Here is a 23,589-nt window from a genome sequence, read left to right on the forward strand (position 1 = left end):
TGGGGGCAGTGAAACAATAGTGCATGCATGTGGAATGCACAAACAAAATCATCTGGTTCGAAGCATCGTGATAAATTGGTTATGAAATTCTCACAAAAGCATATTAGGAAGTTAAACATGTATAATAGCATAGAGTATTAGGCATGTAATTCTATTAAATATGTAAAACTAGCTTTAGGACAATGATTTTGTTATAATCAACTTCAGAGATAGTTTCCTAAAGAGAAATCATTTTGCTATTACCCTCGGCCGACAGTGTTCTTTTGTTGATGTTCACCCCCAGCATCTAGTGATGCCACCGAGTACAGGCAAGTGCTAGAAAAGATATGACACATTGCGACGATCTCCATGCGCTTTTCAGTCTGCCATTACACAGTAGAGGTGATGAAAAGCCCTTCTAATTTGGTTATATGTTACAGATCTAATGAATGGGACTTTCTAAAGTACTAGCTTTGGAGGATAATAGAATGAAAGTGGTAAAAGATAATGGCAAGATTTTTGGCCTGAAACTAGAAGAGTCATTCTTCAGCTAAAATGTGTTAATTTGATGTTAGATCAGATTTAGGGGTGTAAGCAGGAGTTCAATTTCGTACATGCTACTTTGAAATGTCTATTAGATAGTCTAGTGGGAATTAAGAGTCATTTGTTAAGTACATCTTTAGATTTTAGTTAAGAGGCAAAGATGTGTGGTATACATATTTCAAATATCAGTATTTATTGGGAGTTACAGACTGGGAAAAAGAATAGGGTCGTCAAGAAGCAGAATTTAAGTAGAGAAGAGAATATCTATTTCACTGTCATTAATTATTCCAATACTAACCAAAACAAAACAAAAAACTCACTATTATTGAGTCAATTTCAACTTACAGTTTCACTGTGGGACAGGACAGAATTGCCCTGCTTGATTCCTAAGACTATAGGTCTTTATTGGTATAGAAAGTCCCCTCTTTTTCCTGCTGAGAAGATGCTGGATTGAACTGCTGACCTTGTGGTTAGCTGCCCAATACATTATAGTAAATACTAGTAAAGAGTAATAATAATGATAAATACTTATGCAAAAAACTTAAATTTTATTATACATACTATATTTATATTATTTCCTTTTCCAAATGTGTTTCATATATTGATGGACAGACATCAGCAGTTCAAAAACCATTCATGCTAAATTATTGAGACAGAAAGTTACAGACTTTACCAAAAGTTTGTTTTGTTTTTGTTTTTATAGTTCCACCGTATGCTAGTTTCAAATCCAAAAGAGTAACTTCTTAGTTGCTCCTTCCCTGAGTAAATCATAATTTGTATTTAAAGTTTTAAAATGTCAGCTTAAAGTGATATCAGGACTGTCTTTAAGAATTAAATAAAATAAAATTTATTTTATAAATACCAGTTTATTGCATAAAAATACAAAAATATAAATATACATTTATAAAAATATGAATGAATTAACACAAGGGCATTCTTCAACAAATAAATATGGCAGTAATAGTCATTGCTAATCCTTTAGGGATATATTTTTATGTCAATTTACAAAGCAGTTGCACAACGTTTCATTTAATAGTAAAGGCGGCTATAAGTCAGTTAGGAAAACATTTATAAAGTTATTATATCTAAGAAAAGGCACAAAAAGCCTTTTTAGCATTTTTATTGATTATTCATGTGATATATTTTCCTTTTGAGATTGTTAGGCAGAGAGGGTGAACTGGTTATTATTATTGGTATTAATATCTATATCATTCATATTCATTCACAGAAACTTACTGATTAAGTAAACCTTTACTAAGACAACACCTACGTATTGTTTGTTATTTTGAGTTTGTTTTATTTCTTCCCAGAAAGAGAATGCAGGCCACTCAATCTAGTAACAAAGACAGTACGTCCACTCACATTGATGAAGTCATACAATGCTCTTAGTCTCGGTCACTGTCATCACCCCCATACATATCTGCCAATTTTTTAAAACGTGGTCCCCAATCACTGAGATAGTCATAATCTTGGTTACAATCTGCTGTGAGAGATTCCAAGGAGCTGAGTGAATCTGCTATGGAATCATCCCCTTCATAAGCATAGGTTGCCAAAGAATCGTAAGGAGGTGCACTTGGGTCTGAATCATTTTCTTTTAATCTTCGATGGATAAAATCTTGAACATCAATATTTTCCCACAGAGGCCCAGTCCTCCTGATCTGAAAAATGGCTTCAGGCATAACATCCCTTCGGAGTTTGCTGTCTTCTCTGGCTTCAGGGTTCCTTAACGTGCCAATGTCAAAGGCTTGAGTATCCTCTTCCCCACCGCCCTCGTCGTTGTAGGTCACGACATTGTCCCTGACGTCATCTTTGGAAAGTATCAGAGGTTCCTTTTTCCTTTGTCTCTTCAACGCAGCAAACAGCACAACTAAAACTAGTGAGGGAGAAAAAGAAAAATCGTGAGATTCCATCATGCTCCATTAAATTAAATATGGTATACTTCTGTGAAAATGCTCTGTCCATGAAGTTTATGAGGTGTAGGTAAAGATTATTATGGATAAAAAGAATGTCTTGGATGAAGGATTGTACACACCATACTGAGGGCGAAACACATCAAACAGCACTAATAATTCATTCTTAGGACTCACTCTCCTATGAAACATTTTACTCGATAAAAACTTATGCTTTTATTCAACTCAAATCCTTTGACCCTTCACTGCTCCCAAGTGTACCTTTGTTTCCAAATATTTAAATGCTAAAGATGAAATTGGTGTCTCAAGAGAAATTAGGCTCCAGTATGTATTTTTTGACTCCATGGAATGTATGCAGCGCCATCCATTAAACCTGCAAAAGCCAAGCATGTATGTGCAGAAACCTATCAGAGAAAGAAAACACTTTTTACTTTCTCTCTTTCCCCCCACTAAAGTGAATGACTACATACTGCAAAAAGCAACCTGCATAAGACTTTGAAAAATGAGGCAGTCGAGTTTATATCTGGCTCTCACAGATTTCACTTTATATGATAAGTCAGGATAATCTTTGAGATGCTTTTTTAACTATTTATAAACATGAGACATACTTGTCTCCTTGTTGAAGGATGAATATAAAGTCAATCCAGAGCAGACAAAAATATCAAATAGTCGTATATCACATTTATACCATGAAGTAGAAAAAGCAGGTTTGTATTAAATATGGAATGCATTAATTTTAAGCGCACTACTTTTCATAAGTAAAATGGCACTAACAAAGTGTCATTATTGTGTTATGTGACCATAATCTTTATGAACTCTCACAAAGGAACCTTAGAATATGTTGTGAATTGTTTTTCCATGCACTCATCTACTGCGATCTAGTTGATGCCGACTCTTAGCAACTCACCAGTGTAATCCTGCTCTGGTGTATTTCTGAGACTGTACCTGTTTAAGGGATTAGAACAAGTCTTGTTTTTCTCCCATGGAAAGGCTGGTTTCGACCTGCAGATTTAGATCACAGCCCAACACGTAACCACTATGCCACCAGGATCGTGTTTGTCCACGATTAAAACAAAGCAAAACAACAAAAAAATCTTGCTCACTCTATATATACTGACATTATCTAGCTAGCTAATGTGAACATGATTCATTCAGACTAGGACAAGGGTAGAAACAAGTTCATTCTCTTTAAAAGTAAACCGAAACTTAAATTTAACTTTTTGTTTTATTTTGAATACCAGCAGCAGGCTAGGATTGTGACTGTTTGCTTCACCGTTAAACTGAGAGTAATCACAGGTTGTTCTCTCTGTGATGGACACATTGTCAGATCACCGTTCAGTGCAATTATGGTAGTCACGAGCCTCGTCTCGGGTACGTTCAGTCCTTCACAAATAAGCTCAGTATGTTTCTGTTTTATATGTTTGAGATAATTTTATTTATATTTTGTAGATGAATTCTATTTTTATTAATATAGAGTATTGCCCTGAGACAGAGTTACATAAACTTTGTCAAACTACCAAAAATGTTAATGGATCTAAAAAAAAAATGTAATCGCTCCTTTTTGCCTACTAACATAGATTTAAAAAAAAACACACTTTTAAATGGAATATGGTAGCACTAAAGGATTATTCTTCATGCTAGTTCACTATCTTGCAACGAGCATGCTGTCTTGGAGAAATGCAATAACTATGTTCAATCATGAATATATACAGTCAACATAAGAGCAAGACGGCCTTAGTTTCACTTGGTAATGAAACTCTTTGAATTAGAACAAATTTTAATGAAGAAAATAGAAAATAACTCCATATGTAGGTAGTGAATTGCAAAGGTTAAAAAAACAAGGTTATGCATGCCTTCAAAATTGCCCAGGACAGAAAATCGACACTTTTCACAAAATGAGCTTTCTGGATTTATGTATAGAGAAAAAGAAGTTACAGAATTCAATTTGCTAGTCCTGTACCATCTAAACTTATTTTTCGCCTGGTGGGTGGCACCATTCTCTTCACCTATTTTTGACTGTATAGGCGTTTGGTGTGTGAGAGGGGAATGTTTACAGTAATGCAGAATTTTAAAAAAATTAATTCCAGCATATTTTTTATATTCTCCTATATTAGAAAAATATTGCTATGAGCCAATCAATAACATGAAATCTGAAACATTTAACTCAAAGAATAAGCCAAATTTGAATCTCCACAGGGATCAAAATATTTACCAGGGAAGTTGAACATTCTAGCAGCAGGTGGGGGTAGGCACCGATGATGGCATTGACCATGGTGTGTGTGTGTTTTGAGTGTTTTGTTGTTTACACCAAAATAGTTGGCGTATTTCTACTGAGATGAACATTTTGGTTCTCTCTCTCTCTCCCTCGCTCTTCACTTCTATCAATCCCCTCACTGAAGTCCTGAAGGATATCAAGCCAAATGAATTTCCTCCAGATTGCTTGAAAGGATTGGGAGGGAACAGGAGCCAGCACATAGTAGCATCAGGACATAAGTTTGGCGAGCTTCCCTGCCCTGAGCATAAGCATTTTTGGACGGATATTTGATGGAAGCGATTTTTAGAATTTTTTATAGTAGAACAACTGTTTAATTGAATTAAATATTTGTTCTGTTAGGGTATGCTCGATAAAACATTTGCTATTGGAAGCATGACATCCTTTTGAAAATAGTGCTATGGTGAGATTTAAAAAACTAGATTTTCAGTAGTGAAACTAGAATTTTAAACACTTGGATATGTTTTATATATATATATATATATATATATATATATATATATATATATATATATATATATATATATATATATATATATATATATATATACCAATACTGTAGAGAACACTTAATTTTGGCCACTTCAATCCGTTTGTCCATTGGACATTTGATTTACATAATTGAGTGTGTCATAAATGTTTTGCTTTAAAGATAAAGGAGTCTTTTGAGAATCATGGCTAAGAATTGTGAAGTAGGACACTCTAGTTGAAACCTGGCAAAGGCACTTTCTACATGAGTGATTTTTCAACACATTATTTAACTTTCTGGGTAAAAATCATTTTAGCGTAGAGTTAATGCAAAATTAAATCCATTATTTGAGCCAATGACTTTAGGACAGTCAGCACGGTTACATAGCGCTGAACAGTTCAGATAGTCAATGTATTTTAAAATACCACTTAGCTAGATCATATGCATAACCCTTATTATTCTGCCTTCAGTTCTAGCCTCCGGAAAGCTAGGCCCACCTCCATCGTGCGCGTATTGTTGAAAGAACAATTTCCTGAACAAGTTAAACTCTTGCCATTTTGAGCGACAGAGAAGTGTTCTTCCCTGGACAAAGAGGGCATGGATTTTCTAGGTCAAATGAGCACCGGCAGCGCTCTTGCTTACTCAGCAGTATGAGGACACACAGAAGAATGGCCACCAGGGCCCCGGTGCTCAGCCCAGCAGCGAGGACCAGGGCCTCCGCGTGGCAAGACTGCAGGTTGCCGTGGCTGTCGCAGGCGCACACCCGGATGGTGAGCGTGCCCGTGCTGCTTTGAATAGGATAATCGTTGTCATATATTAAGATTGGCAATAGATAGGTGCTCATTTTGCTCCGGCTGTACCCGTCTTTTCGAGTCATGATTCCTGCAGTGTTATCTGGGGGAGAAAAAGAAAATCAACACACTCAGGCCAGCATTTCATGATATATTTTACAGCCTGATTCATATTTCTTTTCAGAAATGTGCTCTACCTTTATTGTCAACGATGGTGAAGTTGGGGTTGTGGGGGAAGTCTGGCACGGGCTCAAAGAAGAATTTGTGGCCTCTGGGAGGGTCATCCCTGTCCATAACACTGATGGTCTGAATCAACTGGAACAAGCAGTATCAATAAAACAAGACAAACAAAAAGAAACAGTAAATATAGTAGTTCAGTGAAGCACAGGGGGTGGGATGTGGAGGCCTTGTTCAGATAATTCTATCAAGGTTTGTAATGCTTGTGTCAAACGTAACTCACTTAGATAAGAAGTAAAAAAAAAAAACATGATTATTGGCAGAGCCTCACCATGCATCCTTGTCAGGTTCTCTGTTTACAAATATCCCCCAGCCTTCAACTAGATCGGACCCATAGGGACTCTAGGACACTTTGGGGAAGCAGATTGCCAACTCCTGTCTTTCGTGGACGGCAAGAGGGTTCCTTCCGGCAGCTCCCACACCTCCCTTAGGTTAGCAGCAAAGCATTAGAGCTCAGGGGACTCCAATAAGAAATTTTATTTTATTATAAATTGATATCAATTTCTTGCCACTACTAGGGGACCTTTGTCTCAAAGTCAAAGAATTCTTCATTTTTTATTCCACCTGGTTGACACTGTCACCCTCACAGTTTAAGAATGTCATTAACTAATAGCGGGGTGGGTGTAAATAATGTAGTTTATTGGTAGGCAACATAATTGAAAGATAAGATGCAATATTGCTATTATATATTTAATTTGGCTACATACATTTTATTAAACTAGCTTGTCTTTTTAAAAGTCATTTACAAAGTTTAGATAATCATATAAATTATTCGTATTACGGATGTGGCATATCATCAACACTGAAATGCTGCGGCACATCTTGGCTATGTCCACTACAGGTCAGCTGTGTGCTAGGTGACATACGTGACTGTGGTCAATGACTCAGAGTCACCCCATTTCACAGGGAGAAAAGCACTGAACTGCCCCTCACGACGCCTGTTTATCTAGTCCTGGATCTGCAGTTTCTGTGATTTGAAATGGTTGTCATTTAATTACCGGTATTTTCAAAGTTCCCTTCTACAAAATCAACATTTCAACACTTCCAGGTGTAATCATCCAACATTTTGTGCTGAGAAATTACTTGAATCTCACAGCACTTTAATCTAATCAGGAGCTTTGGGGGCAGAGCGAGTTCATGTGTTGGGCGGCTGGCAGCTGGCACCCTCTAGCCAACGCTGCTGGAGAAAAATGAGGCTGTCAGCTGCCCTCAAGAATTGCAGCCTCAGTAACCCTAGGAAATACTTCTACGCTCGCCTAAAATCTCAGTATGAGTTGGAATCAACTTGATGACTGGCTTGTTTAGGTCCATCTGCCATTTTCTTGATTTAGCCACCCCTTGTATAGCTAATACCTTTCTGCATATTCATTGACTCGTTAATTTTGTATTGAAGTCGCAGGCATTTTGTTGACAGAATGGCATGTGTTTCTCCACGTAATAGTTCTGAAAGTGTCCAATTATAAATGAAATTTAATATCCTTATATAAATACATAGCCTTAGAAAATTGGAGCATAACATAAGAACAAAATGTAAAATATCTAATATTCTCACTCATTTGCTTTCTTATTTTAATTAGAAAATTCCAAATCTAATTTAAAGTACTATTTTAAATTTAAAAATGATATTTTTACTTTTTTTTAAACACTCTGGATTTGAAGTGATTACATGGGCTCTTGTTTAACCATACTTTGAAAAAGTATATATTATTTCTTAATCTATTTGTTTTATTTTAGCCCTGTTCAATTTAACAGAAAACATTTTCTCCTCCAACTATATGAATTTGGCACATATGAATTTAATAGTGATGTATTCCAAAATTGATTGTGGTAACGATTATACAATTCTTGATATTGAAATATTGAATCATATGATATGGAGATGAAGTGCCAATAAGCCTTTTTATTTTTTAAAAGTAACTCAAATAGGTCAATAAAAAGTAAGCACACTAATAGACAGGTATGTAATAACACAAGCATATAGTATAAAGATTTTTTTCTCATCTCCACACTTTTATGAAAAAGAATTAGCCTCAATGGTTTTGAGAAAATTCAAATTGCAGCTATCATAAGATATGTACAATTTGGTAAGCAATCATGTATATTGGTGAGAATACATCTTACAGTAGGGGCCTGGTGTAGCAGGGATTAATCTCTAACCTGTTCATCAGAACATCACAGGTTCAAACTAATCATCTGCTCGCTCAGGGAAATGTACTGGCATTGTGTTTCTCTAAAGATTTACAGCCTTCACAACCTACTTGGTCAGTCTTTGTTGTCCCACAGGGTTATTGTGAATTGCAATCAACTCAAAGACAATCGATTTTGATCACTTTGTAGATATGTTTAGAGAACTTACTTGACAACATTTTTAGTATTTGTAGCAAATATATAATTCTTACTTTGAGGATTGTGTCTAAAGAAAATAATGCCCGGCGCCATAGAGGTGTAAACACAGTGTACTCTTCACTGCAATCTGGTACCCTCCGGCCATATCTTGTTGGGAAAGCAAATAGTAGGGCAGTTGAATGAAATCGCTGTTGTGAGGTCATGACAATAGAGCATCAAATTAAAAACCATGTAGTGAATGGAGACAGTGTCAGCTGCTGGAAAGTGTGTGACGGAAAACCCCCAAATCAGATACAATTGTCCCTCAATAGCTAGGTAAGACTTCACACTGGTAAGAAACCCAAAACAAATTTCTATTGTCTTTGTATATCAGAGGATAGTATCTAAAATGGATCCCGTCGGCAATAGAAGAGTTATATTTCCATTTATTTACTTTTGAACTTAAAAGGGTATGATGGATTTCTGTGTATGTGTGTATATTGTAATAGTAAAATACTACACTATTGTTATTGTCAGAAATGTTCATTATAAATTTACTTTTAAAGTGGTTTAGTGATGTCTGGTATACAACTTTATAAGAAGCTTAATATCAAAATTAGAGATACATATGTAGTGTCACAAAAGTGTACTGACAAAGCTATTTGAGCTAGCAACATGTAATCAACCAAACTGTGACACCCTTCTTGTTATCAGAGACCCATTCATCAAGGAATATGCATTATATTTTATTTTATAGCTTATTTCCATTCTATTCATGAGTATAACTCAGCATCAGCCTAATAATAGATAATAAACCTTTTTATATGCATGATTCCATTTACATATCCAGTATATTAAATCACATGATGCAATTTTCCCTGTTGTATCAGGATTTCTTTAAAAACTTTAAAAAATGTCTTTTGTAAAAAATCACAATCAAGTATTTGGCACAGGCAGATAAAGAGGTGGTAAGGATGAATGGCAAGTCTACATGGAAAGAGTAGAATAAATAAATTCATGCATTTCCCTCTGCTTTGTGTAGAAAAGTGTCAAGCAAGTTTATAATAATTTTATTTACCTGCCCAGGTTTTGCATTTTCACATACAAATGTTTCATAGTACATGGCAAATTCCGGCGCATGGTCATTTATATCTAAAATTCTGATGAAGACTGGAATATGGCTACTTTGTTTTGAGTTATCTGGAATGAGAACATGTGTAAGATTTTAGTCTCACATACAGAGAAGCAGTGATGTCATTTGTTCCATTTGCAACTTAGCAACGGATAGTTACTGTGGTATCCACCCTCGGGATGGGTGGTTTAAGAATATTTCTAGCTTACTTACATGGTCCAAACAGAAGCAACAGTGAAAAGAGGCAGAATATAACTGAAAACTAAAGTCTCTATTTGTACTGGGTGTAGTAGAGAACTTCCTTTGCCTATATCATTATTTTCAGGACGTTGTTATATTTCTATCGTATAGCAAAATGGAAAAAAGATTGAAGGTAAAATAAATGAATGAGTTGAAGATAGTTATAGTAATATAAAAATCTAACTTACTCTAAATTATTTCTATTAGATTTTCCTAAGGACAAAATAAAGTCACTAAAGATAAAGAGGCTACGTACCACCCCCCACCTCCCGTTTTGTGAATTGCAATATGTTCAGACGGGTTTATCTCCAACTTACTTATTTCCGTGGCTGTGATGGTGATATTGTGCCAAGGGTAGGATTCCCGATCGAGGGCCTTCAAAGTGAAAATAGAGCCATTTTCTGAGTGGATGTTAAAAATCCGGTCCATATCCGTGTGCCGGTCCACAGTGTATCTGGCAGAAAACAGCTTCGTTAGGCCAACATTGTCTTCTGGTCATTAGTTCTTCCATTTGTCCTTAAAATTATAGGCTATGTACATAATGAGCTGAAAGACACACAATCTGGAAAACGCCACAAACTTTCTTTTATATTTAAATCGAATGGTCACTTAAACAATTGGTTACATTTTACTCCTTCCATCATTTCTATCCTATGATTACATACAGTCCGGTTCTTATTTTTACTCCTGAGCCCTTGGCGCAGTTCTCACGTTGACTTTTGAATGGCATTGGATTTGCTTATATCCAACTGAAACTACTGCAGTGCTTGAGACATGCTAGCATCGGTAATCACTGGGTGGAGTCAAAACAGCATTGAGTAAATAAAAATTATATTTTAAAAAGAAAGGGTAGAGGGGAAGTGGGAACTTGTAGCAATGGTGGATGTATAATGCCCCCCCCCCCAAAGGGGGGTTGAATAACACAAACATGGCGGAATGGATATAGCAGAAAGTATAAGATATGAAATATATATATACAAATAAACATAAAGTTTATCAAGGGTTCTTGAGGGTGGGAGGGTGGGGAATGGGGGATAAAAGAGGAGCTGATAGTTAGGGCTCAAGTAGAAAGATAAAGTTTTAAAAATGATGATGGCAACATATGTACAAGTTTGTCTTGATACAAATGATGTATGGATTGTTACAATATCTGTAAGAGCTCCCAATAAAATGATTTTTTTTAAAATAAAGGAAAGGAAAAAACACATACAAGAAGGTGTGTACAGTCCTATTGAGTATACATGAATACGGAGAAGCTTTAGTAATATATATTGCTCTTGAATTAATGTTATTAAGAAAACACCTCAGCTAAATCATAGGCTTTTTCCAATTTGTCCCTGAACCTATGCTAAAAAATAAATAAAAGAAAGCAATGCTATCAGAGAATTCTGTGATTATCATCATATGAAATCAGTTTCTGGAAACTTTTTCTCACTCTGTGGAAGACAAAAACAGTGACCATCATGACCCCAATTCCCCAAAGATGCCGATAACTTAACAGCCAAGCCGAGGAACGCATTCCTTTGTACGGCATCTGCCTTTGCTGATTCAGGTAAGGTTAAGGCCATAGACATGGAAGATTGTCCTTGATTACTATGATCGTCTCAGTGGAATCTCATGAGTCATTAAAAGTAGCAGACGAGAAAGAAAGTCACAAAAATATTACAGAAGGAAAAAAAATGATAGATTTAAAGGTTGAAAAGGATGGAGGCCACCATTGGTGGATTTGAAGATGAGAAAGAACCAGCAGGCAGCAATTGAAGGCAGCCTGTAGAAAACAGGATGGTCCATTAGCACATAAGCCGGCGAAGAAGCAGGGACATAAAGGCTAAAAGTGCTAGAAACAGTTGAGAGCACAAAGTGGATGAGCAAGGCAACTGTTCCCTGTCTACTTGTCAGAAAGGTCCCGGGAGGCCAGGTGGCATTTCAGGTACTTCGGACATGGGATCAGAAGAGATCAGTCCCTGGAGAATGCCATCACGCTTGGCAAAGTATAGGGGCAACGAAAAAGAGGCAGACCTTCGATAAGATGGATTGACGCATTGGCTGCTACAAGGGCTCAAGCATAAGGGCAATTCTAAGGTCAGCCCAGCACTGGGTGGGGTTCATTCTGTTGTACCTAGGGTCACTATGAATTAGCACCCACTTGGCAGCACCTGGCAACAAGGCAGTCAAGGAAAGTGTGCGCTGGTGCTGCTGTGCGTTACATGTTACTGCTACCCACAAAATTAGCGGTTCATGGAAGACAGATGAGGCTCACTGCTCCCTTAAAGGCTTGGAAACCTACATGGGCAGTTTTCTGTCCCATAGAGTTGCTAAGGAAAGGAATTGACCTGATGGAAGAGAGTTTGTTTATTCGTGTATTGATTAGTCCTTTGAGCTGTCAAACAGCTGCACGTTGACTTCAGAAAGGCTGTCCCAGTATCTCCGACCTACAGAACTATACATTTATGGATTTTTGTTGCTTTGAATACAATTGCTTATGGCAGCAGTGGAAGACTAACATGCTTTCGAGAAAGTGGTATATTTAAAGGCTGCTTATATGAACATCTTTCAGTTAGGATACCAAAAGCGGTGAGATGGCTCTGTTTGCCGGTTCTTGTATTTTGTTATCTGTTGGGGTTCTGTAATGGAACCATATAGGAAATGAGTGTTACTCACCTATTTATGTTCATATGTATCACAAGAGAATGTAGTTAAACATAGAAACCACTGATTCAGTAGGTTTATGTGGGAACTGGGATTCTAAAAGTTTCTTTTCTCAAACTCAGGTTGTAAATTCATTGGGCAGGGTTTGTGTGGGTAAGGCTCTAGAGCATGGAATAAAGTGTTTGCACGAGGGCCAGAAAAAGAAGGAGACATAGAGGACAACAAACAGACTCATTCAGATCTAGTCCATTTCTCACTCTACTAGATAATCCAGCATGGGGATTTATACAATTAAAAATAATTAATAATTCAGACATCCATGCTCACATTGACACATTTGGAACTGATATGGAACCCAGCACTTTTGACTGACCTAGTCTTAATTTTAAATTTGATAGGCATTTTTCTTGCAGTTAAAAATTTAGACATGAGAGTCACTTTAATGACTTAGAAATAGTTCACTTAACTTAAAAGTGGCAAATGCCCAGGTCTATATTCTGATATCTTGTCTCAGTGCAAGTAATGTCTCACAAGTCGTCAAGGCCCCCCAAATGTTCCCTTACTTAGCAGTCAGAGTTCTATTTTCAACATAGAAAAGGATACCCTAGTTTACCCGTTAGTAATGAATACACCGAGTTCCACTAAACAACCAGAGAACATCTAATAAATACTTAACACAAGAACAAAGCCATCTTTCTGTCCCGGCAGATGGTCTACTATAACAATATTTAATTGATCTCTCCACATTGAATTTTAAAAAATGATAGCTAATGTCACTGGCATAGTTTTTGCATGAAGACCTTCTGCAAGAAGAGAATAAAAAATATAGCCAGCAAATAATCACTGAGAAAGGAAACAGGAGAACTGTCTCTGGAAGCAGACCTCTGTTTTGTTTGCTGTTTGCGTTTCATGTTTATGTTCTTTAATTAAGAGCACCACACATATCAGTTCCCAGTATTTTACTCACTCCAAGAAAGCATCTAAGTTAAATTGTAAGAAGATAAGCAGAAGTATGTCAATAAAAATAAAATATGTCTTAATTGAATTCTAAGTATTTCTTTTCACTGTCAGTCAACTTATGTAGGAGGTTCAAAAAGTTCATGGAAAAATGGAATTAAAAGACATACCCCCTCATAGTTAGATTATCATTCTATTTAGATTGTCATTCTATTTCTTTTGCAGATCCTCCATCCCATAAATGTGCTTTCGTCAGCTATGGAAGCTAAGACAAATAAGTAGTTCAAATAGTTTTCCCTTCATAAAGAGATACTTGGAATTATTTATTATTGCCATTATCTTACTTCCAGCCATCAAACATTGCATAACTATTACAGGGTTTCATAAAGTTTATGTTAAATTGGAATTAAATATTATGCAATTTTATAATATTTTGAATATTAGTAGATACATTATAGATATGGGAGCATTTTTCTGAATCAGCTGAATGTGGGAGAATATGCATTTTATTTGTGGATTATTCGATTTCTTGCAGCAACTGTGCTTTTTTATTTTCAATGTGTCAGTCATAGAAAAGGTAACTTCTAAAAATAATTAAACATTAAATATTTTGAGTAGAAAGGAAGTGTGAAATGAAACAGCATGTTCTTTCAGAACCTGTAAAGCTATAATGAGCCCTATAACTTGGGGTATCCATGATTACTAGTGAGGTGAAGCAGAGGTTACAACAGCTGCTAATTGTGACCAGAATCTCTAGCTCCAAGTGCCAGATGGACTTGTATTACCGAAAATATGTCTGATGAATAGGTTTCTGGTGAGTAGGGAATAGTTCTTAAACTCTGCATTTAAACGTATTACTCCATGTTTATCATAGCTGGTTCTGCTTCGGGGATCAGACTTCCTTTTAAATTCCATCAAAGCATACCAAAAAGATTCATGTTACAATGTCACACCTTGCTGAATTGTTACTCATTTACCTATGTGCTATAATTGATTTTAAAGATCATTTTCCCCATTACTATTTTGCCTGAATTTTGTATGCTAACTCTTCTTTGTGTTTGCAGGTATGGCCTTATTGACTGACAGAATTTGCAGCATAATATAAGGAACATAATTTGTTCTCATTATTTGTTTTTGTTTTACTTAATTTTGACATTTTAAAGCTGAACATACTTTCTATTGTTTCTTCAAAGGTGGAATACCTTATTCAAACACCTAATCGAGGGTTGCTATAAATATTGTGTTTTTGTGTATATATATGTATATATATGCATACATGTGATAGCTACTTTTATTAACTTGGAAGCAAGATTGAAGGTTTTACTATCAATCATTCACCCAGAAATGCTACTATGCTACTCTTTAAAATGTATTCTGAGGACAGATGTAGGAAAGGTTATATATATACATATATATACACACACGCATATATATACATATATACATACACACATATATCATTTGCTTTATATCTATAGCCACTGCTATCAAGTTGATTCTGATTCAGTTAGTGTACAAGTCTACAGAGTATAACTGCTCCTGTTTTTTTAGGCTGTAAGTCTTTGCAGGGACAGATAGTCTTATATTTTTACTACAGAGTGACTGAAAGGATTGAACTACAGGTCTTTCAATTAGCAGTCTAATATCTAATCCATGTGCCACCAAGACTCTCTCTAATACATATATCTTCATAGAATCACAGCAATACACATGCCACCACAATATGACAAACTGACAGACAAGTGGTATATATATTTTTTTCATTAACTCTTTAAAAATTATTTTATTGGGGGTTGATACAACTCATATCACAATCCATACATACATCCGTTGTGTGAAGCACATTTGTACATTTGTTGCCATCATTATTCTCAAAGCATTTGCTTTCTACTTGAGCCCTTGGCATCAGCTCCTCTTTTTCCCCTCCCTCCCTGCTCTCCCTTCGCACACGAACACTTGATACTTCATAAATTATTTTCATTAATTTTTTAGTGCCTCTAAACACAGAGAGAGAGAGAGAGAGAGAGAGTGCACGCACGAGAGAGAACCACAAATGACTCTGAAAATGCTCCTTGAAAAAGAGGGGTAAAAGAAAATTAAATGGTCTTTGAATTTTCTGAAGCTGCCTGGTATATCCAATCTAAATGTTCCTTTCTGGTATATCTCCTATGTAAAAGTGTGCTATTTATAAAACAGAAGTGAATTAACAGTTGTTGGCATTGTCCAACATTCATGAATATTAAAAATCATAGACCTACATGTACTTAATCTCAAGCAAAATAATTGATTTTAAAATTGAAATATTTAATGTGAAATGACACTGGTATATCTGCTGAGGAAGAAATTATGTTATTTACTAAAAAATTATTGAGACATCATGTTATTTAAAATAAATTACTGTGAATATATCACAAAAAATTTAAAAATATTTGTTTCAAATTTTTTCCTATGAAAAGTATAAAATAAACAATGAATGCAAAAATCCTCCAAAAAGGACAGCAGATGTGTGCAAAACTGAGTTTTCAAAAAACATTGTACATTAGAAAACAAGAAGAGTAATTTTTTAAGAAAAAAAGAACGTGAGATAATCCCTACAACTTCCTGACCATGTTCCTTGGAAAGGGTTTCCAGAACACAAGGCTAGAAATGGGAAAGCAGACGGAGCCACTCAACCTGCTCGAGTTCAGAAGATGCCGCTGAGGGCTCAGTGAGGCGAGAGGGACTGGAATCTTCATACCACTGGACTGAAGACAGGAGAATCTCACAGAGTGAAAGAAATGCCAGGAACCAAAGATGGTCTCACTAAACTTTTCATTAAAATAAGAACCCAAGTAAGCATGGGAACTCAGGGCATGAAGGGACCAACCACAGGGTGGGATTGAAGAGAAGTATGAACTAGAGTGTCCTTAAAAATAATTCCAAATATAAGTGAAAAATCTCAAAATTCAAAGGAATTTGGATAGGTTACCCAGAAATGTGCTGCTCGATTAATGGCCTAACTAATCTTAAACAGAAGATTACTAGATTTGCAGCTAATGAGTTACCATAGAGTCAATTTGGAATCGTGACTATTCCAGATGCACAAAAGTTTAGTCTATGTTCCATACGGTTTTCAATGGCTGATACTTTATAAGCAGGTGATCAATTTTATTTTTACACATCTCTGGGTAATCTCAAATAACAGTTTTTTTGTTATCAGTCAAACATAATAATCATTTGTAGTTCCCCAGGACTTCAGGTTGCAAGTAATAAAGCACAAAATAAAGATCTAAAATGATCACGCTACCTCAAGCTCCAGAATACTGATAAAAATACAAAACAAAAATTTACAATGTCTGTAAATGATACCATCCGATGTCATCCAATAATATATGAATGGAAATAAGCAACAGCATTAGAGTGCATCAATAGAAGAAACATCAATCAAAACCTAACAACTATTTACACAGTTTGTAGATTTAGCAATAGATGGCACTTAAAAAATCCATTTTAAGTACATTCATACATTTAATAAGATAGAGGTATTTCAGGTAACTAAAATACTGAGTATTTTACCTAGGGAAATACATATATTTCAAAACTTCTAGAAAATAAGTGATAATGTTTGGGATGAAAAAATATCCTGGATGAAATTAACAGAAGCTTTTTAAAATTTCAGAATATAAGATAAACTTGAAGATGAAGAGTTTCCAAAAAATATATGAATTTGAAAACTAAAATCAACTTAATGTCAGTAAAAGTGTTTCAATTATCACACATAATTGAATGAAATGTTCTGAAAGAAATGAGTGGAGACAAAAAGGTCAGTAAGTCAGTCAGGCATTCACTGCCCTAGAGTTAATGCCGACTGATGGTGAGTAGTGACTTTACAGGGCAGAGTAGAAGTGCCCCTTTAAGGTTCCAAGACTGTTTATGAGAGAAAAATTTTTTTCACTTGAAAAATAATAGAGAAGCTTAAAATTTTCCTATGTTGATCTATCTTAATCTTTCACATTCATAAATTTGGTGAACGCCAATTACAAGGGAGTCATAATATAGCAGAGCACATTGTAACAAAATTCCTAAAGACAGGAGAAAAAAATTAAAAGAACCCTCAGAACAGTTAAGGGATTAGAGATGATAGAGAAGGGCTAGGGAATAGAGTCTAATTATAATTATACTGAAATAAAATCAAACAGAAGTTCTCAAATTAAATTTCTTTTCTAGCAAATAGAGACTATATGCCTATAAATGAAATCACATGGATTTCCCCAAACACACCCCAGCAAACAAGATTAAATTTTAATGGCCTAAAAAGGACAAAAATAGATGGATCAATACAGAAAATAGTTATAATGTGGCCTTTTAAACTTAACCATATCAATATAATTACCTTAAAGATAAATGATTCAGTATTTCAATAAAAACATTGAATGTCTACTTGTATATAAAAATCTTTTTTAATATATACATGCTGCCTACAAGAAATAAAGTTTTATATAAAGGAAGAAGGAGGTTTAAAGTAAAAAGATCTAAATACTTTGAGTCAATATATTATAAAGTAAGCCCTAGATAAACATTACACACAGTATATATCTTAGTAACCGAGGATGCTGATAGCAAAATATAACAAAGCAGGTTACAAATGAAATACCACCGGTAATGAAATTCCACAAATGGACTAGAAAATTATAACCTACTGTTTCATAGTCTGCGTGCCAGAAGTTCAAACTAGGGTATCAGCTGTTTTGACTCATTCTGAGGACTTTGAGAAGGAAAATGCTTTCTGGTCTTTTGCTAGGTATAGTGGCTAGGTTCCGTGCTTTACAAATGTCTCCAGAGGTGTTTGGCCACCATTCTGACTCTCTAGGGCTATTCTCTTTTATAATTTATGATTCAAATGAATTAGGACACATCCCACTCTGCTATAAACTCCTGTTAACTGATAGAATCTTCAAAGAGCCCCTCTCCAAACAAAATCACTTTCTTTTTAAAAAATTTTTTATTCACGCCCCCCCCTCCAAAATCACTTTCTTAAGGAATATAATAGCATGTTTTGGTGGTTCATAATTCAAGCTAGAAGAGTAACTTTCAGAGCAAAGAAAAAAATCTATAGATAAAATAAATGATTCCATAATGAGGAAGACTTTAATACTTCAACTTTCACAACAATCATAGACATTTAAGCATCCAAGAGTTTCAAAAACTTTAATAAAAACTTAAAAATCAAGAAGAAAGACTTTTATAAATATTATTGGAGATTCCATTGTACCTCTATTAATATCTAATAAATCATAGACAATAACTCAATAAAGATATAGATATATTAAATAATACTTTCAATCATCTTGATCTAACTTTCAATCATCTTGATCTAACCCTGGTAATAGAAACCAGGGTGTAGCACGAGAATTTCCACTCTTTACAAGAAAATACAATAGATCTACGTAGATATTTTTCTTATTCAAGGGGAAAAAGTTTAAGTAAATCTTGAAATAATAAGTAGTGTCTTTGTGTGTTTCTAAACTAAGAAAAAATGAAAAGCTGATTGATTCTATAGTTGCAACAACTGTTTAGAAATTCAAATTATATGCTTGCAAAAATTAATAATTAATAGATCACAAAGAAATAAAATAGAAATTGGGAAGAATAAGGATTGCTCAGGGAATACCCATAAAAAACACAATTTATACAACACAAGACAGGGCTCAAATTCATGACTTCAATTTCCAACTGCAGTAAAATACAACAAAAGAAAACAAAGAAATTCGAAAGAGAAATCAATGTAATGCACAATAGAAACAATATTAAAAGCAACAAAAATAGTGGAGGTAAGAAAGATACTGAGAAATTTGCAAGAGTTGAAGGAAACAGAGGCAAATAGAGTTATATATACACTCCTACAATAATAATAATAATAATCTGTTAATAAATTCTAGAACAGAAACCCAGATGAATAGGTATATGAAGGAGATTGGGCCTATACATATATGTATGTGTGTATGTATGTGTTTTAAAGAAGATATATGTTTTCATATATTTATCTTCATTGCAATAGCCATTAATGTGGTGAAACAAATGGCGGGTGTGTTCATTATGAACTCGCTTGGGGTTCAGGCCCATATTCTCAGGGGATGCCAAGGTCAACTGGCATAACATAGTCCACAGAGGCAATGGTCTACATTCTACTCTGACAAGTACAAACCAGGATCCTATTGGTCTTTCTGTGTCCAGAGAATAGAAAGGTGTTTAAATTTAAAGACATTTGGAAACAATGAGTGCAATGACATCATCAGTGTCCACACACTGAAAGAAGAACTAGATGGTGCCACAACCAGCTGAATTTTAAAGGATCACGCAAGAAGGTCCTCAATAACTTAAATCTCACTGACATTGAGTTGATTCCAACTAAGACCTAACACACAGAAAACTGCATTGAACTGACCCGGTGGGTGTCTGAGACTCTCTATTAGAGTAGAAAGCCTCATTTATCTCCTGAGAAGCAGCTGGGGATTTCCAAACTGTTAACGTTGAGGTTAGACGCCTAATGTGTTACTCACTGGGTCACAAGGGCTATTTGAACGGGAGGAAAATGTGAGAAATAACTCAAAACAATAACTGAAAGCAGACTTAGGTATCAGAGAGAGTGGTAGGGCCCTTAATATTTTTCATATCCAGTCAGCCTACAGGTCTAAAGTGAATTCAACTCTATGTTAAAATGAATCAACTATCGAAGAGTAAAATCTCACCATTACCAAGGAAGAACAATTAAAGGGGAAAAAAGAGGGAAGGGAAAAGGAAACATGAAGAGAAATAAGACAAACTCAGGCCCATCGAACGAATTGGATTGGATGAGTAGAAATAAAACATGGATAATCTATTGCATGTAGAACTGATTATGTGTTCTAGAAACTGTAACGCTAAAAGTTAGTTTTTGAGAAGTTAATAAATTAAAATTATTTAACCACTCTATTCATGACCAAAACTGGAAAATGAAAATAGAGAGAGGGAAAAAAAACAGATATCAATATGTTAGAGGGATGCGATCATTATTGGCAAAAAGAGATTATGTTTAAGTATGTTAAACAACCTTTATCAATACAATTTAGTTAGATGAAATGTACAAATTTCCTGATTGGTAAAAGTAAAGTGAAATCTGAAAAGGAGTGAGAAAAACAGTACACACAATTATTATAAAGAATCCATAACCAGGGTATACTGAATAAAGAAATAGAAGTGTTTCATCATTGCTACCCTGCACCCTGACTGGTTCATCTCTCCCCACAACCCTTCAGTAAGGGGTGTTCGGTTGGCTACCACTGGGCTTTGAGTCTCCACTCTGCACTCACCCACATTTTCAATATTATGATATTTGTTCCTTCATGCTTGATACCTGATCCCTTCGACAGTTCGTGGTCACACAGGCTGGTGTGTTTCTTCCATGTGGGCTTTGTTGCTTCTGAGCTTGATGGCCACTTGTTTATCTTTGAGTCTTTAAGAACCCAGATGCTATATCTTTTGATAGCTGGGCACCATCAGCTTTCTTCACCACATTTGGTTATGCACACATTTGTCTTCATTGATCATATCAGGGAGGTGGGCCTCTATTTCTTCCTTCCCCCTTCTATCATAATCCCAATTCTACCTTACAAACCTGGCTAGACCAGAGGATGTACATAGGCACAGATAGCAACTGGAAACACAGGGAATCCAGGACAGATGACTGCTCAGGACCAGTGGTGAGAGTGGTGATGCCTGGAGGGTGGAGAGAATGTAGGGTGGAAAGGGGGAACTGATAACAAGAATCTACCTATAGCCTCCTACCTGAGGTAGAGACAGCAGAGAAGAATGTGTGGGGAGACATTGGACAGTGTAATATATGACAAAATAATAATAATTTATGAATGATGAAGGGTTCATGAGGTAGGAGGGAGTGGGGAGAGAGTGGGGAAATGAACAGAAGATATTAAAGGCTCAAGTAGAAGACAAATGTTTTGAGGATGATGCTGGCAACAAATGTACATATGTTTGACACAATGGATGGATGTATGGGTTGTGATAAGAATTGCACAAGACCCCAATAAAATGATTAAAAAGAAAAAAGAAATAGAAGTGGTCATAAGAACCACTGAAAAAGAAGTACTCTAGTCCAAGATACTGTCATTTGTTGATTCTACAATTATTTGAGAAAAAACAATGCCCATTTTACAAATACCTTTTTGTAAATTAAATAAGACATGTTGTTTTCTGTATTATTTGAGATATAACATTGATATCAAATTAGAAAATCATGTAGCATTATGGCTTTTATGACAATTTTAGCAAGAACTGTTTTAAGATGAAATCATGACCAAGTAGATTTACTCCAAAGAATGCAGAGACAGTTCAACATTTGAAAAATCATCAAATTAGTTCTTCATATGACAAACCATGTGTTATCACTTGACAAATTCAAAATTTCCTTCCTGAAAATAATTATCAATATACAATGACAAAACTTCCTCAACCTTATAGCATTTATTAAATTATGGGGAAAAAGACTTTCATAAAGCAAGATGTCACCTTAAAAACTAAAGTACACCCCACTGAAATTCATGGTATTTTCAATCACCACGTATTCCTGGGGAAAGGAGACAATGAATAATAAAAGCCAAAGAATTGATGCCTTTGCATCAATGCACATCACCTTGTTGGTGAAGAATGCTGGAATATACTGAGGGCAGTCAAAAGAAATAATAAATTTATTTTGGAAGAAAAATAGTCAGAATGTCCGTTAGAAGCAAGGGTGGTAATGTTTTTGTTTTGTTTTTGATTTTCCCTCATATATTACAGACAAGTTATCAGAAGAGCTTAGCCTTTGGAGAAGTTCTTCATGAATGGTAAAATGTAAGAAATCAGAGAAAGAACCTTAACAAGACAGATTAACATGTGGGCTTCAACAATGGACTCAAACCTAGGAACTGGTAGAATCATAGACAATGCACAATGTTTTGGTCTGTTGTACATAGGTTTGATATGAGTAGAAGTGACTTGATAGCACAAAACACAAACAATAAATAATATGTTACATTATACTTAATGGAAATGTTAAATTTCCAATAAAATGTACAGAAAGGTAAAATTAATATTTTCATCATTTGTTTTCATTATTTCTGGATTTCCTTGACAATGAAATAAAAGAAATCCAGAATGGAAATGAAAAATAAAACTGTTCTGAAACTAAAATGACATAATCACTCATGCAACTCATCCTATTATAAAATCTGCAAAATCAAAAATGCAAATAACTAAGATAAGCAATTTGTGAGCTAAGCATAATTATGAGAAAAATTATATAAAATAAGTTTTTAATACAAGCAATCTACTAGAAATTATATATAAAAGTCCATCAAATTAATAGCATCAACAGGGGAACAAAAATATTTATTTTTGTACAAAAAACAAAACAAGACAAAACTTGGGAGAAATAAAATTCCAAATAAGTGGAGTGATAATTCCTATTTACACATTTATATATTCACTCGCATATATTTTCAATTTTGCCTATATTGGGCTTTACATTCAATGCAATCTCAATAAAATTTCCAATGGCTTCTTCCATTGTTGTGGATGTTACTCTGTTGTCTACAGTTCCAACTCAAAGCAACCCTATGTACAACAGAGAGAAATAATGTCTAGTCCTGTATAATTGTCACAATCATTTTGTGTCCTTTATCAAAGCTACTACATCATGTCTTCTTCTTTATTTATCAAGCATGGGGTTCTTCTTCGGAGACTCGTCATTCCTCGTAGTTGAGTTAAAGAATATTCCCATTCTTGCTTCTAAGGAACATTCCAGCTGTACTTTCCTTTATAAAGAATTGCTGGTGCCTCTGTCCGTCCATGGGCTGTTCAATATTCTTCACAAACAGCATAATTCAAAGGCATCAGTCATTTTTAGTTTTCCTTCTCCATTGTTGAGTTTTTGCATGCATAGGAGATAATTGGCAGTACCATGGCTTGGGTTAAGCCTAGCCCCCAAATCACTGCCATCCCATTGATATCAACTCCTAGTGAGTGACTCTATGGCGCAGGGTAGGACTGGCCTTGCGCATTTCCAAAAGGAG

General features: G+C 35.2%; 1 protein-coding gene across 1 annotated transcript in view; it reads right to left on the bottom strand.

Moving 5' to 3' along the window:
- Positions 1-1,120: 1,120 nt before the first annotated feature.
- Positions 1,121-23,589, bottom strand: part of CDH9 (cadherin 9) — a 154,899-nt gene continuing 132,430 nt past the window's right edge. Inside the window, exons 8-12 of the mRNA XM_075540889.1 lie at positions 10,216-10,352; positions 9,605-9,726; positions 6,162-6,279; positions 5,816-6,067; positions 1,121-2,395 (exon numbers count right to left, since the gene is read on the bottom strand). Of these exons, the coding sequence (XP_075397004.1) occupies positions 1,908-2,395; positions 5,816-6,067; positions 6,162-6,279; positions 9,605-9,726; positions 10,216-10,352 (1,117 nt within the window). The 3' untranslated portion in view covers positions 1,121-1,907. The remainder of the gene's footprint in view (positions 2,396-5,815; positions 6,068-6,161; positions 6,280-9,604; positions 9,727-10,215; positions 10,353-23,589) is intronic.

This window comes from Tenrec ecaudatus, chromosome 2 (assembly GCF_050624435.1).
Source record: "Tenrec ecaudatus isolate mTenEca1 chromosome 2, mTenEca1.hap1, whole genome shotgun sequence".
NCBI lineage: Eukaryota > Metazoa > Chordata > Mammalia > Afrosoricida > Tenrecidae > Tenrec > Tenrec ecaudatus.